At 45.7% G+C, this 15,392-nt stretch overlaps 2 protein-coding genes across 2 annotated transcripts; both read right to left on the bottom strand.

Annotated features, from left to right (window-relative positions):
* Positions 1 to 255: 255 nt before the first annotated feature.
* On the bottom strand, positions 256 to 1,862 carry LOC121878419. Its single transcript, XM_042384649.1, has 2 exons — positions 1,659 to 1,862; positions 256 to 1,409 (listed from the first exon to the last, which is right to left on the bottom strand). The coding sequence occupies exons 1-2, from the start codon at positions 1,815 to 1,817 to the stop codon at positions 1,200 to 1,202; spliced, it is 369 nt and encodes a 122-aa protein (XP_042240583.1). The 5' UTR covers positions 1,818 to 1,862; the 3' UTR covers positions 256 to 1,199.
* A 243-nt stretch (positions 1,863 to 2,105) lies between these two features.
* LOC121878508 (CRISP/Allergen/PR-1-like) lies at positions 2,106 to 14,306 on the bottom strand. Its single transcript, XM_042384767.1, has 7 exons — positions 14,166 to 14,306; positions 6,009 to 6,290; positions 5,596 to 5,683; positions 5,288 to 5,423; positions 4,802 to 5,028; positions 2,785 to 3,031; positions 2,106 to 2,313 (listed from the first exon to the last, which is right to left on the bottom strand). The coding sequence occupies exons 1-7, from the start codon at positions 14,289 to 14,291 to the stop codon at positions 2,106 to 2,108; spliced, it is 1,314 nt and encodes a 437-aa protein (XP_042240701.1). The 5' UTR covers positions 14,292 to 14,306.
* Positions 14,307 to 15,392: the final 1,086 nt, after the last annotated feature.

Here is a 15,392-nt window from a genome sequence, read left to right as displayed (position 1 = left end):
ATTGCTGTACTACACATCAGTCAACTCATGCTTCCTTACATCCAACAGCAGTTTACACCAAAATAATGAAGACCAGTGTTTGTGGTCATAGTTTTCGAATTTGTTTGGTTGTTTGTCACTTTAATTGGGTAATTACCGTCTCGTCTGCTAACCTGTCTCGTTTTATTTCTTCTTGTTTGATCTTGTTTCTTCCTGTTTGATCTTGTTTGGCATCGTGTTCAAGGAGCTAAGCGTTGGTGTAAATTAAACAAAAGGTTGAAAGTTGGAAGGAAACTTTATTGGTATAAAGTAGTAAAAAAAATAAATAATACTGTCAACAGAACCTCATCCACGCACATACACAAGTTGGGACACACGATCATCCTCACGACGCACACACGCACATACAACGATTACTTTGTGCTTGTGGTGGTGGTGGTGGTGTGGTCGCTAATTCCTTGACAGGTACCAGCGGCCCACACACACGCACGTAGATACATACACGAAGTACCAGGCTGAGGTCCAGGGCTGGTAAAGGAGATGAGTTTCTTCACCACTATTAAAAGCTAAATACATTTCTCTACACGCCCGAGGGAAGGTTATTGTCATGAGAACCTCGGCTGGCCTGGCGTGTGGGGGTCAGATCAGTCTACCACCACCAGCGTACCTCATAACACCACAGTGCCAGGCCATGTATACGTGGCATTGTCGGAGGGCCGCGTCACTGTCAGATTGGGGTGCTTCAGTAACTGGCACGAAGGCTGGGTATTGATACCACACTTTTCTGATAATAAAATATAGTTTTAAATAAGTTATGGTTGTGTTTGTGTGTGTGTCAGTGTGTGTGACCCTCCGAGACAGCTGTGGGGTCAAGTATCTACAGCTTATTAACACCAAGCTGAGCATCGCAAAAGCCAGTGGATACAAAAGCATCCGTCTTATATCTACTGGATAACGTGAAGTAAATTTTTCTCAACTACAAAAAAATTATACCTCTAGAACTACTCAAGTTGCGTGATGCTCTACTTATATCCGCCACAAATTCCAAAAAGCATTACTGCTGGTGGTGGTGGTGGTCTGCACATCACACTCAGTTGTGACGCCACGCACCTCACACATACGGGACAGAAAGCCACAGGTTGGCAGAGGCCCCCTACCAGCACTTAGTGTGCCTAGTACGAGCGAGGCGTCACTGGTGGTGGTGGTGGCAGCAGCTGGTCCTAGCACTTGCCGGACAAGCAACAAACGCCGTCAGTAACCATAAAAGCGTCCAGGGCGACAGTGGCGGGTTCCGTGGCGGGCCCCACCGTCATCACCAGGAGGAAGGGCGTCTTCACGTTACGCAGGGTGACACGACTCATCTCCCACACTCCAGGGGCACCCAAAACTGGCATGCGATTCACTTCCCCTCCCAGGGGCATCACTCCCACCTGGAAATAAACATGGTGGATAAGACACATCTTAATTGTGGACATAAGACTACAGAAATACAAATTAATTTTCTTATCTGTGTGAATAGAGGACCAGAGTGGTACGAATATTATACTGGAAAAATATATATTTAATATTTGATTTGTTTCATAATGGTATATTAATACATCTGTGGCTTTTGCTGTACAGTAAACACAACAATAGATACACCGGGTGCACGATACAGGTGGTGGAGGACGAACACCCACCTGCAGCTCCGGTATAGTGGCGTTGTCGGGGGCGCCGGGGAAGAGGGAGCGGCGGTGGGAGAGAGCCACACACACCGTCTCACTGCTGGGGGCCTCCACCATCTCCTCCACCACCACCTGGGCGCCCTCACCCTCCTCAAGCACGGCCTCAGCATACATCCCCTCACCTGTAACACAACATCAACACTCAGAATGGTCACTCGGCCCAGTTGTGATTCTTTAGACTATAAACTTAAATTATATAACCTTGATCAGTTACGTCCTTCGGTTATGTTAACAATATGTCTAAAATCTTACTGAGAATTTAACAATGCAACTTATTTCACCTCGGGTTATGTAAGCTTAGGCTAAGTTAGGTTAAGGGTTAAGTTAGGTTAGGTTAGCGTTTGGGTGGTTAAGTTTCAGGTGAAATAAAGTAGGGTGATCCTCTGACTGGGTACTAACAGTCTAAATAAGAAATAGAGACGACTTATACTGAGGGTCTCTACCAACACTCAGTAGACAGGTATCAAACAGGTGGTGGGTGAAGTCCAGGTCACAGGTGAGGAGGGCCTCCCGCCTCTTCCTGGGCCCTTTGGTGGTGGTGGAGCGGCCGAAGCGCTGGAGAGGTACCAGAGTCTTGGCGTCCAGCTCCGTCAGTTGGCCAGACCCGGACCTACCAAAAGGAACAGTATGACAACTACAAATTCTATATACAGTATGTGTGTGTCTAGTGTGAGGACCAGCCTGAGGTGGATGAGTAATTACTTGGAAACTACTTGGTATCGTCTTGTTCATAGTAATATCTTAACTGTACTGTGCTAGAGTAATGCTGTCTTTTCATGAATACACCTCCATGATTCAACGAATAAATTCAAAGTGTTTTTATAGCCTTGACAACTCATTAAGGGGAGTGCGGGTGGGTGCAGCACACGGTAAAAAGGGGCAGTATGACAGGCACTGCACTCGACCTTCTTTGTTTCCCATCTGTAAGATTAGGTACCCATTCACAGGTGAGTGGACCGGGGGTGCTTCGGGTGCAAACCGGCAAATCTTAGGAAAGGAGCTGAGCATTATACCCATCCAGCCGCTGCATCCCATAGAGTGAACACTAATAATATGACACTACTTTAATGAAGGACAGTACCTGAAGAGTACGATGGGTTTGAGGTTGGCAGGGAGGGCGTTGATAATGTTCTGTACGTTAGAGAGTGACGTGGTCCTGATGACTTGGGTGTCCATCCCCGCCCGCTGCAGGAAGGGCATTAGATCTGAGGACGACGGCTGATTACCATTGAAGGGAATGAACATGTTTTCTTCCTCCTGGGCTGTGGGGGCTCTACCTCTACTCCCCGCCACCTGGTTCGTGGGGAAGCGCGTAGCAAAGGCTGCACCTTGTGGGGAAGAAGTGGTTGTAGTCGAGGGGGTTGTATAGGTGGTGGTGGTGTTGGTAGACGAGGTGGTTGTAGTAGTGGTAGTTGGAGGAGTGGTTGTGGTGGTGGTAGTGGTAGGAATAGTTGGTGCCATGGTAGTGGCGGGAGTTGTGGTAGAAGGTGCCGTTGTTGTAGTGGGTGTTGTTGTTGTGGGTGGTTGGGTAGTTGTTGTAGTAGTGGTAGTAGTGACCGGAGGGATGGTAGTAGGGGTAGTAGTAGTGGTAGGTCCAGCAGTGATTAAAGCGGGCCGCTGACCACGGTTAAAAGCTGAGTTGAAGGTGGTGGTGGAGCCCCTGCGACGGTTGCTGAAGAAGGTTATCAAAGCGTTCAGGTCTACGTCGTTAGGATTAATACTGTTAAGGTCAACAAACCCATTAAAGCCATTCAATCTGTTGTCAGTGTTGGCTGGGACAACGGGAATGGCGTTATCCTGGTCGTTGCCATCACTGTTGACAGGGAAGAGCGTGATGATGGTGGCAGTGGTGGTGGCAGAGGGGGCGGTGGCAGCAGGCCTACTCGTCACTACCGTGTTGGACCCTGAGCTGGTGTCTGCAATATACAAAGCCAAGCGACCCTCAACCAAGCGCTTTTCTACCCAAACATGACCACGTGACCTTGATTGTCGTGTCTTGACCTCTCCTGCCCATCAACATGACCCCGTATCCTTGATGTCGTACAGGTTAGGTTAGGTTAGGTTAGGTTAGGTTAGGTTAGGTTAGGTTAGGATACGATAAATTGGGTTAGGTTAAGTTAGCTAATCATACAGTGTTGTATATCAATACTTAGTAACAACATGAGTGTGACATACACAACATGAGCGTGACGTACACAACATGAGCGTGACGTACACAACATGAGCGTGACGTACACAACAATACCAGAGACAAAGCAGGACGTGTTGTCAGGTATAGGTGGGGAGATGGACAAGACACTCAAGGTAAGGTGTTATGTTATAGCACACAGGTGTATTGAGTAACACACCTGTAACACTCAGTACACCTGTCATATAAATCTCCACTACTGTTAGCTCTAGCCATTACAACTATATTACTATTAATAAGCAATGGGATTTTTATTTATACATGTATTACCTAATTAGTGCTAGTCTACTCGGCATGCAACCTATATTTACAACTAGTATCTACGTGTTCTGTGTGAGTGGCAGAGTTGTTATGTGAATCATTAAGGCATCGTGAATTAATGAGTGTAATTATATATATAAAATTATCATCAAATATATCTGGTTACAGTATGAGATATAAGGTAGGACTTAGGTTTAAAACTAACTTAGAAGACAAGTTCTTATAAGTACACGCACACACACACACACACACACACACACACACACACACACACACACACACTCTCTCTCTCCATGAAGGGCTAACCACAATACAGAGTCATCCAAAAAGAACTATTACCTAAATTCTTTTTTGATAACCCTGTATAGTGTATTATGGATCTTGCCTGAATTCAGTATGCTAGGTAATCATTTTCTCCCGCGCTGCCTCTGGTCTGGATAGCTTCACCAAGTCTTGTCGTGTTGTGTTAAGATATATCAGCTGAGTATAGACAGACCAATGCTTGCACCGACCAGTCATGTGGTATTGTAGCAGGCTGGTGGTACTGGCATGTAGAGGAAGTACTGTTGCAGGCAAAGGGTACTGTCCGTGTAGGGGAGGTACTGTAGCAGGCAGGGGGGTACTGTCTGTGTAAGGGAGGGGTACTTACCACAGAGTCCCGAGTACTGGAGGGAACAAGTAGTACCCTCAGGACAGGAGGAGCAGGGTGAGCCTCTCCGGTACATCTGACTGAAGATAATGTTACCGCCGGGTCCGTAGTTACACGTGTATAGTTTCTTCCACCAGCCACCGTCCTCGTACATGGTGAAGCCACAACCCACCGTATACGTGTTCCACCACATCATCTGTGTGTAGTGACCCACCGCCGTCGAGAACCTGCAGACAGAGAGAGAGATAGACACACACACACACACACCTTCGTCAGCGCCACCGTCAACATACCACTCCTCCTGTTGTTGCCAGTATCTCGGTTATGGCGCTACATTACAGTTTGGGTTTATATTATAGCCTTGTCACACTAATAATATGACAAGCATCAGAACACTGTACAGTTTCAAGTGATAAGCGATTCTCAATCTAAACATGTACAAAAATCGATTAGATTAAGGAGAGAGAGAGAGAGAGACTGACTCACTGGAAGGGCTTGATGTCAGAAGGGTCGAAGTCGACCACCTCGTCATACCAGGCCTTGATGGCTCGGTTCCACTGGATCTGGGTGTCAAAATTGCTCTGAAAGCTGATGAACAGATTCTGCCCGACACCGAACCTTGCTGTGTGAGGGAGAGAGGAGCACCATAACTTTGAGTGGTAACCTAGGAGAGCTTCTGCCTGTATGAATATGTTGGAAACAAGATTTAAATATGAAACAAACATACATGGAGGTATGTTTGGAATATCACACACACACACACACACATTGCATCAAAAAAGTTGGTCACTCACAGACGCGGCGACAGTCGGAACACTCGTGCTCGAAGACACACTGGTCAGCGTGCCCCTGTGCGACCACCGCCAGCTCGTCATCCCACTCCTGTAAACACACAACAGTTACTGTAAGTCTTCTCACGCCACCAGCATCGTGTGTTCCTGTAAGGTGTGGTTCCAGGTCCTTCACGATAATAAATTTCTACTTTATTTTGAGAATACAAAGTTTATAGAGCTAAGTTGTATTGATTGTATAGTATCGAGTGTCAATTAAGTATCTCAGGAGATGCGTAGTAGACCTCCATCAACATAATTAAAGTACAAGATATTAATATTTATGCCTCATGACACAGTCCACAGTTTCTTGTACCGCTGAACTGAACACCCGCCACCAGCAGTAGTAGAGGTGTGTGGTGTCATAAGTTACTCACCAGGAGCCTCATGTTAGCAGCTTGTGGCTGAGGTCCGGGATCTCCGCGTCGTTCCTGACCCATGGCTACCCGAGACCTCAGCTGGTTGTGTTGAGCCACTATGGCGGCCGCGTCCTGGGCCCCAACCCCGCGGGCCATCACTTGAGACCCACACCGGGGCCCCACACCTGAAAACTTGCACAGAGTATGTCGAGACGTGAAGCTGCAGTAGGGCGAGGACTGCCCCGCCACCCATCCCGTCCATACCGCCAACAGTAAGCACAACCTTCGGGCCATCGTCAACTACAACAAGAAAAATAACTCATTACAGTATTTAGTTCACACTTCGGTAACAGCACCAGCAGTAGTAGTGAGGGCAGCCACACACCAGCTCAACACCTCACGTTTGGGTCATGTGCAGTGCTCGATCTTCCCTCATATAAATTTGTTGATTGTGTTTATTATTATACGTTTATATAGCGTTGGTTAACACCCCAGCTTATTTTACTTGAAGATTAACTACTCTCAACTTAGGGGGGGGGGGGGGCAGGGGAAGCTAGAATAGGCTATGATAAAGTAGGTTATCTTTGGTTAATTTAGCGTTCGGTTAGGTTATCTTAGGTGAGGTTAAGTTAGCGTTAGGGTGGTTAATTTAGGGAATAAAAAATCACTATAGTTCCATTTCAATTATTAACATCTAAGGTGACCTCTAAATACTGTACCACAGACAAGACTGATATTACCCTTCAAGGTTACTAGAAACTGCACTGGACTGATTCATGTCATGTGTAGTTTTGTGTTCAAGTTATGAATCATCCATTACCAAGGGGTCTATATTGTGATTATCAACAAGAGGTGAGGCAGCCTGCACCACCGCCCCCACACAACGCCACCTCACCATACAACCACCACAGACCTACCCCGCCTCTCATTGCTAAATTAACCACAACTCGGGTATATGCTGTTCTTAAATAGCGTTAATGACTTAATGACACTTTGTGGTTCTCCAGTTCAGTGGTACATGCTACGCCCTGTTATGAAATACAGGTAAGAGGTTGAAGAGCCGAGGCACTGTGTGGTGTACGGTACCCCCCCCCCCCCTGATCGTGGAGGAGGTGGTGGGGCCTCCTCGATGGTGGCCTTGAATACAACACAACCGACCGATCACTGCAATAAGCTCAAGTGTTCCTCTCCACCCGTCAGTATAACTAGCCTGTAGGAGGAGTTCCCCTGACGATATTGTCCTCTACAGGTTCTCTCCCTCACCCACCCACGCCAACGTACCCTTAACCAACACCACAAGAGATGCTATGGTTTACACGTTCTAGGGTCGTTACCTCACGTTATCTACCCCGGCGTTTCAGCATTAAAGTCTTTAACTGCGTATAACATGATTAGTAAGTACAAGAGTTCATCAATAATTAAGATATGACAAAACAGATAACTAACACTTTTATGGTTTCTCGTAGGATCAGCTGTTCGGTCTGACTCTAATAATAATATCTTGAACATTTCTCACACTGATGATGAAGCAACTACCGTATTGTGTTTATTGTAGAATCTGTAAGTTCCTGGGATAGTGTGTGTGTGTGTGTGTGTGTGTGTGTGTGTGTGTGTGTTTTCTTCAGTACGCCTCTTCGACCGTGTCCTATTCTTCCTGTTATTGAGAATTAGGTGTCTGGGATTACCTGTGTTGTGTTTACTGTCAGGTGAATAACTTTACCTGTGGTGTATTGGCAGGTAAGTAAGTAGCTTTGTATACTAACTATCACCACCACCACTTCCTCCCCACCTCCTCCTCCTCCTGCACCTCCTCCTCCTCCTCCTCCTCCACCTCCTCATCCTCCTCCTCCTCCATCGTGGGCCACTCGGGAGGTGAAGACAATCGAGGCCAAGATAATTTAGAGTGAAGGATACAAATGAGGTGATCGGTCTTGTTGTGGTCGTCCAGGGGTTGTAATTAGTGATGACAGTACTCACCGCCGCTACTGGGTCAAGTGAGGTATTGCTCAAGTGTGGCCAGTAGTGATTGGCTAGTTGGCTGTGACACGGCCTCGTTATATGTATGGGCTGTGTTATGTATGATTCATCGACGTATTATTTTGACTGTATGATGATCCTATGATGTATATAATGATGGTGTATAGTAAACATGATGATAAAGTTTAATCTGTCTGGTTTACCTGAAGATCTAACCTCCCCAGTTTATTTCACCTGAATATTAACCACCATAATCCTAACTCAACCTAACCTAACATAACATAATATAGACTAACCGAACCTAACCGAACCTAACCTAACATAACATAATCTAGACTAACCGAACCTAACCGAACCTAACCTAACATAACATAATCTAGACTAACCTAACCTAACTTAAACTTCCCAGGGTATCTTTCGGGTGTTTAATCATCAGGTGAAATAAACTAAGGGGGGTGGGTGGTGGTGGTGGGGGGGGTTGTGGGCCTGGGATTGGGGTACTATACAGGTGATCCCAATACAACTCAGAAAAAAAAATGATGTTTATGTGATGTGTGTTCCAGCGTCTTGTCTCGCCCCTGCATACATAAAGTTCACTTGATACACGTTTGACTTTTGCAACATTAATACAACAATCAGGAGTGTGAAATCTCTCGTGTGATTTATTTTTGGCATCAGTCGTCAATCTGGCCAACCAATGTGTCGTATTTCTGAAAGCATTTAAAAACGCCAGAGGGTTGGGGGTGTCGTCTCGCAACCACCAAACACCAGGTTACTCAACGCGACAGCACCACGTTTAATGGGCTCAGTGGTCTTGTCCAAACGTCAGGAAAATGGGTTTATGGCTATATATTTATATATCAGGAAGCTTGTGGGGAAGAGGTGGGTGGAGAAGGAGAGGGGGGGGTGGAGGGAAGGAGGGGGTGGAGGAAGGTAAGGTGGGGTGGAGGGGAAGAAGGTGGGGTGGAGGGAAGGAAGGTGGGGTGGAGGGAAGGAGAGGTGGGGTGGAGAGGAAGGAAGGTGGGGTGGAGGGAAGGAGAAGGTGGGGTGGAGGGAAGGAAGGGGGGGTGGAGGGAAGGAGAGGTGGGGTGGAGGGAAGGGAAGGTGGGGTGGAGGGAAGGAGGGTGGGGTGGAGGGAAGGAAGGTGGGGTGGAGGGAAGGGAGGTGGGGTGGAGGGAAGGAAGGTGGGGTGGAGGGAAGGAAGGTGGGGTGGAGGGGGAAGGAGGGAGGGTGGAGGAAGGAAGGTGGGGTGGAGGGAAGGAAGGTGGGGTGGAGGGAATGAGAGGGGGGTGGAGGGAAGGAGGGGGTGGAAGGGAAGGAGAGGTGGGGTGGAGGGAAGAGGTGGGGTGGAGGAAGGAGAGGGGGTGGAGGAAGGAAGGTGGGGTGGAGGGGAAGGAAGGTGGGGTGGAGGGAAGGAGGTGGGGTGGAGGGAAGGGAAGGTGGGGTGGAGGGAGGAAGGTGGGGTGGAGGGAAGGAAGGTGGGGTGGAGGGAAGGAAGGTGGGGTGGAGGGAAGAGAGGGGTGAGGGAAGGAGGGTGGGTGGAGGGAAGGAGGGGGGGTGGAGGGGAAGAGAGAGGTGGGGTGGAGGGAAGGAGGTGGGGTGGAGGGAAGGAAGGTGGGGTGGAGGAAGGAAGGTGGGGTGGAGGAGAGGTGGGGTGGAGGGAAGGAAGGTGGGGTGGAGGAAGGAAGGTGGGGTGGAGGAATGAGAGGGGGGTGGAGGGAAGGAGGGGGTGGAGGGAAGAGAGAGGTGGGGTGGAGGGAAGGAGAGGGGGTGGAGGGAAGGAGGGGGTGGAGGGAAGGAAGGTGGGGTGGAGGGAAGGAAGGTGGGGTGGAGGGAAGGAGGTGGGTGGAGGGGGGAGAGGGGTGGAGGGAAGGAGAAGTGGGGTGGAGGGAAGGTAAGGTGGAGGTGGGTTCAGGTGCTACTCAGCCTAACATCATCAACACAAATTACGTAAATTAGTGAGAAAAAACAACAAATTTAGCTGAGTAAAACACAAGTAACACCTAACGCAATCTAACAACCTCCCCAGGTGTTTAATCAAGTGAAATAAGCTGGTGTACTTTATCTCCAGGTGATCCATGGCGTAACCTCTAACATTCTAACCTAATCAATTATGTAACCCTAGAATATAAGGCATCTGGAGACGTCAATTTATACAGGACAAATATTAGCTCAGTCTGTCTCGTGATGGTGGTGTGTGTGTGTGTGTGTGTGTGTGTGTGTCTCTCTCTCTCTCTCTCTTCTCTCTCTCTCTCTCTCTCTCTCTCTCTCTCTCTCTCTCTCTCTCTCTCTCTCTCTCTCTCTCTCTCTCTCTCTCTCTCCTCTCTCTCTCTCCTCTCTCTCTCTCTCTCTCTCTCTCTCTCTCTCTCTCTCTCTCTCTCTCTCTCTCTCTTCTCTCTCTCTCTCTCTCTCTCTCTCTCTCTCTCTCTCTCTCTCTCTCTCTTTCTCTCTCTCTCTCTCTCTCTCTCTCTCTCTCTCTCTCTTTCTCTCCTCTCTCTCTCTCTCTCTCTCTCTCTCTCTCTCTCTCTCTCTCTCTCTCTCTTTCTCTCTTTCTCTCCTCTCTCTCTCTCTCTCTCTCTCTCTCTCTCTCTCTCTCTTTCTCTCTCTCTCTCTCTCTCTCTCTCTCTCTCTCTCTCTCTCTCTCTCTCTCTCTCTCTCTTTCTCTCTTTCTCTCTCTCTCTCTCTCTCTCTCTCTCTCTCTTTTCTCTCTCTCTCTCTCTCTCTCTCTCTCTCTCTCTCTCTCCATACTCTTACACTCTTCAGTACCCCCCACAGTCTCCTTAATACTATCGTAATATTGCTGTTCACGATCACCTCATACATACATACATCGTCAATCACACAAGTTCACCACCACTTACACACACACACACACGACAGAAGGCCGTCACTACTCATTACTAGTAATTGTCATATAGGTACTTTCTCCTGTGAATAAGATACGTGAGAACTTTGTTTACCTCTTACATACATACATACATGCTTACATACATACATACATACATACATACAAACTTACATTCACATACATACATAAATCATACCTACATACTGTACATATACATTTTACAAATATACTTATACATGTACACATATACATATATACCAGACAATATAATTAGCCACATAATCATACACTAAACAATGACATACACGGTGTATTTAACATTTTTCTGTTACACAATACTGACAGATCCGGGACGTCATTGTGTATTGTAATGGGAAAATAATAATGTTATTATGGTCTTAAAGTTCTATTGTTATCAGTTGTTATCAGTTGTTTTTGTTGCTGTTGTTTTACCTGACATATGTTGTTTGTCGACCCTAGTTACCGCCTTTCCTGACCTGACGAAAAATATATATCATGCGTAAGCGAGCCCATAAGTTTAGGTAAAGTGTATACTGTATATATCAGTGATCAGTAATAGTGGTAAAACTTATACAAATTATAATAAATAATAAATAACAATAACTTCACAGGTCCTCGGATGGTAGATCAGATCTTGAGGTGATAAATCAGATCTTGGGGTGATAAATCAGGTTTTGAGGTGATAAATCAGGTTTTGAGGTGATAAATCAGATCTTGAGGTGATAAATCAGATCTTGGGGTGATAACCAGGTCTTGGGGTGATAACTCAGGTCTTGGGATAAATCAGATCTTGGGTGATAACAGATCTGTGATAAATGATCTTGGGTGATAAATCAGATCTTGATAAATCAGGTCTTGAGGTGATAAATCAGATCTTGAATCAGGTGAATAAGTGATAAATGATTGGGTGATAACTCAGGTCTTGGGGTGATAACTCAGGTCTTGGGTGATAAATCAGATCTTGGGGTGATAAATCAGATCTTTTGGGGAAATCTGATCTTGGGGTGACAAATCAGATCTTGGGTGAAAATCAGTCTGGGTGATAAATCAGATCTTGAGGTGATAAATCAGATCTTGGGGTGATAAATCAGATCTTGGGGTGATAAATCAGATCTTGGGGTGATAAATCAGATCTTGGGGTGATAAATCTGATCTTGGGGTGATAAATCAGGTCTTGAGGTGATAAATCAGATCTTGGGGTGATAAATCAGATCTTGGGGTGATAAATCAGGTCTTGAGGTGATAAATCAGATCTTGGGGTGATAAATCAGATCTTGGGGTGATAAATCTGATCTTGGGGTGACAAATCAGATCTTGGGGTGATAAATCAGGTCTTGAGGTGATAAATCAGATCTTGGGGTGATAAATCAGATCTTGGGGTGATAAATCAGATCTTGGGGTGATAAATCAGATCTTGGGGTGATAAATCAGGTCTTGGGGTTATAAATCAGGTCTTGGGGTGATAAATCAGATCTTGGGGTGATAAATTGATCTTGGGGTGAAAATCAGTTGAGTACATCTCTACATTATACCAGCCACATCCCAACCCTCAAGTAACACCATTCTCACATTAATATCCCTCACCAGTGTGCTGTTGAAACACTTAAGGAGGAGTTCATCACCAGAGACCTTGAAAACAGACGAGGGAGGTGAGGTGAGTGGCAACACATGCTCTTGGACGTTACTGTATAAACTGACTCAGCACCTCCTGGCTATAAGAGTAAGGAGAGGTTGATTAACTATTACGTGATCTAAACAGTTGGCAGACGTATGGAGGTGTTGGGGCGATGGTGGTAGTAGTGGTAGGGGGTGGTGGTAGTGGTGATGGGGTGTGGCCGGCCTCACTCCTCCAACATATGTGGTACTACGCCAGCCAGCCACCCACCCCTCCCTCCCTACCTCATTTCTTCTCGTGCAATACTCATCAGTTTCGCCCAATTCCCTGTTTAAGTCTCTTTTAAAGGCTATTCTCGAGCTGCGTGTGGGAAGGTGTTTTGACTGCTGCTATTGCTTACTTAAAGAGTGATGAGGAAAGAACTCTCGAGTGTGTGTGTGAGTGGTTTTCGCGCGGATTTTAACGAGACAGTAAATAACTATCTAAGTTTTGAGCAGTTGAAGGTGCAGTGAAACTTCTATTTAACGGATTATATGGAGAGGAGAGTCCGTTATATCGAGGTACTACCGCCTGGGAAGACATTGGAAGCATAATGTGTTGTCTGATGGTAGACCCTGCTGCCAGATGTCATCACAAAAATTGTGACCAAGTCCCAGGTTGCTGATCTGACTTTCTGCCGCATTTACACACAATTGCAGGGTCTCAATTGTTTCTTTTACTATTGGCAACACAACATACATATATTGTTTCTCACTTTTTATCTTTTTTTAATTTTTGTATTTCTTTATGGCCCTTTATTATTATTATTATTATTATTATTATTATTATTATTATTATTATTATTATTGCGTTTTCGCCCCCCAGGTCCTGATGTGGGTCAGTGACCTGTGCTCGGGTGGGTTGATCCCCGAAAAAAAAATCTAACATTATATGGAGAGGAAAGTTCGTTATAGGGAGGTTTCGCTGTACTACGTAATGGCCAGCCTGTATACAATTTATTTACTTTCCACGTTTAAGAGGCAGCTAAGGTATAGTGTAAATAAATGCCGTCTATGTGTGGTGACCCGAGTGACCTTAAAAATAGATCACCTAAAGATTCTTCCCCTAGCATATTTCACCTAAAGATTAACCACTCTAACGTTAACCTAACCCAAAGATTAACCACCCTAACGTTAACCTAACCTAAAGATTAACCACCCTAACGCTAACCTAACTTAACCTAATCTAACCCCATCCCCCCAGATAGGGTTAGGGTGGTTACTCTCGGGGTGGAATAAACTGGGGGAGGGAGAGATAATTTTCAGGTGGTCTCCCAAAAAAATAAAAGTCTGACCCTTAATTTAGGTTTTCTGTCAACAAAGGTTACAGAAAAGGTGAAGTGAAGGCTTACCTGTGGGTGGTAACTCAGGTAAATTGGATCTCCGAGAAGCTGAACAGTATTTGTGTTTTATGATTGTCAGATGGTGATTACCTTCTTGGACAACTACAGAGGCTACAACATTAATAGAAAAATATAATTTCAAGCGACACTTTTGGGGGGGGGGGGCATTATCGAAAACATACCTTTTTCGTGTTTAGGCCTAACCTCTAATTACCATAATACATAAAATGATATAATCCTTAAACTACTCACCATACTGTCATTATGGTGAGAATATGAACACTTACAACAATGTTCCACAGTTAGGCTCTGATACTGATCGTGATGGGATACCTGGCCGCTGGTGTGATGCTTGGTGCGCGGCGCGTGTGCTGGTACCGAGTTGCAACCTCCAGGCAAACTGCTGTCCGGGTTGGTTGTCTCGCAGCTTTTATTGTCCTGCTGTAGGAGGCCTGACATACAGTGACGTCATCAAATGCGCATCCCTCCTCTCACCCATTCCGTGACTGGCCCTTCCCGATGACGTAGCCACCGCCATTATCCTCAGGTGATCACTAAGGCAATTCCGCCCAGTGTCGAAAATGACCTGTGTTTCCGACGCTACATTGAGACCGACTGACCAGGATCCTCCAGATTATGGTGAGTGTCAGTGTTAATGTTTGTCACCTTGTGGCAATGTTCACGGCACGCTAAACTTGCCACTACGTTTGGTAAGGTTTGGTTGTGCTCGGTTAGGTTATATTACTGGTGATCAATACTGCACAGCGGCCGCTCGTATTGCAAACTGGTCACCATGACAGGCTAATAACATCCGGGAGCTACGTGAAACATTTATCAAAATAATTTTGTTTTCTGAGATCCATTATCTCCCGCCATCTAGTGTAGGCTTAGTCATACCACACAAAATATGGCTATACGGTATTATTGATTTTCTTTTGTCTGCAAATTGCTGACCGCACGATACCAACGTGTTAAGATACAATTGTAAAGGTACAACTGTCTCCACAAGTTACTAGCATTGGTCATTGTAAATGCCTTTATTTAAGAATATAAGAACATAAAGGTGGTGTTAGGCCTAGATATGAAGTAAATTATTTATCCCAAAACTATAGGTAGGCAGCCTTCCCTTCCTCTTGTAGCTTCTGTCTGCTGGTGAGACTGTGGTCTGAGGTTTGACATAAATGCTACCCCATGTTCCCTCAACAAGCCTTGATGGTAATTGAGTTACACTTTATGACATAAGAATTAAAGAAAGTTTAAAGTAGTACTGAATATGACTGTATTTTTAATAACAACATTGAAATAAATAATAATGGTTACGTAAAACTTAGATACCATGATTACTGGAGAAATTATGTAATCGTCAATCTCTCCAGCGCTCACAAACTATCTCAAAATTAAACGCAATAACCTTTCTTCCCACCTTTGCACAGCTTGTAACAAACTAGTTGAAACGCGACAAAAATTATAGTAAATATTATTTTAACTGCTTACAAATTATGGACAGGTTCACACACAACCAAAACAAGAGAGCCTCGCCAGCACCACAGCTGTCAACCC

Source organism: Homarus americanus, unplaced genomic scaffold (genome assembly GCF_018991925.1).
Source record: "Homarus americanus isolate GMGI-L3 unplaced genomic scaffold, GMGI_Hamer_2.0 scaffold41027, whole genome shotgun sequence".
Classification (NCBI taxonomy): domain Eukaryota; kingdom Metazoa; phylum Arthropoda; class Malacostraca; order Decapoda; family Nephropidae; genus Homarus; species Homarus americanus.
This window is presented reverse-complemented; position numbering and strand designations above follow the sequence as displayed.

Coding starts and splice junctions, on each gene's coding strand:
- LOC121878508 (XM_042384767.1), bottom strand. CDS start 14,291: ATGTCAGGCCTCCTACAGCAGGACAATAAAAGCTGCGAGACAACCAAC. Junction 5,684..6,008: donor CTGCTAACATGAGGCTCCTG/GTGAGTAACTTA, acceptor GTGTGTTTACAG/GAGTGGGATGACGAGCTGGC. Junction 2,314..2,784: donor AAACCCATCGTACTCTTCAG/GTACTGTCCTTC, acceptor TCCTTTTGGTAG/GTCCGGGTCTGGCCAACTGA.
- LOC121878419 (XM_042384649.1), bottom strand. CDS start 1,817: ATGTATGCTGAGGCCGTGCTTGAGGAGGGTGAGGGCGCCCAGGTGGTG. Junction 1,410..1,658: donor CCACTATACCGGAGCTGCAG/GTGGGTGTTCGT, acceptor GTTTATTTCCAG/GTGGGAGTGATGCCCCTGGG.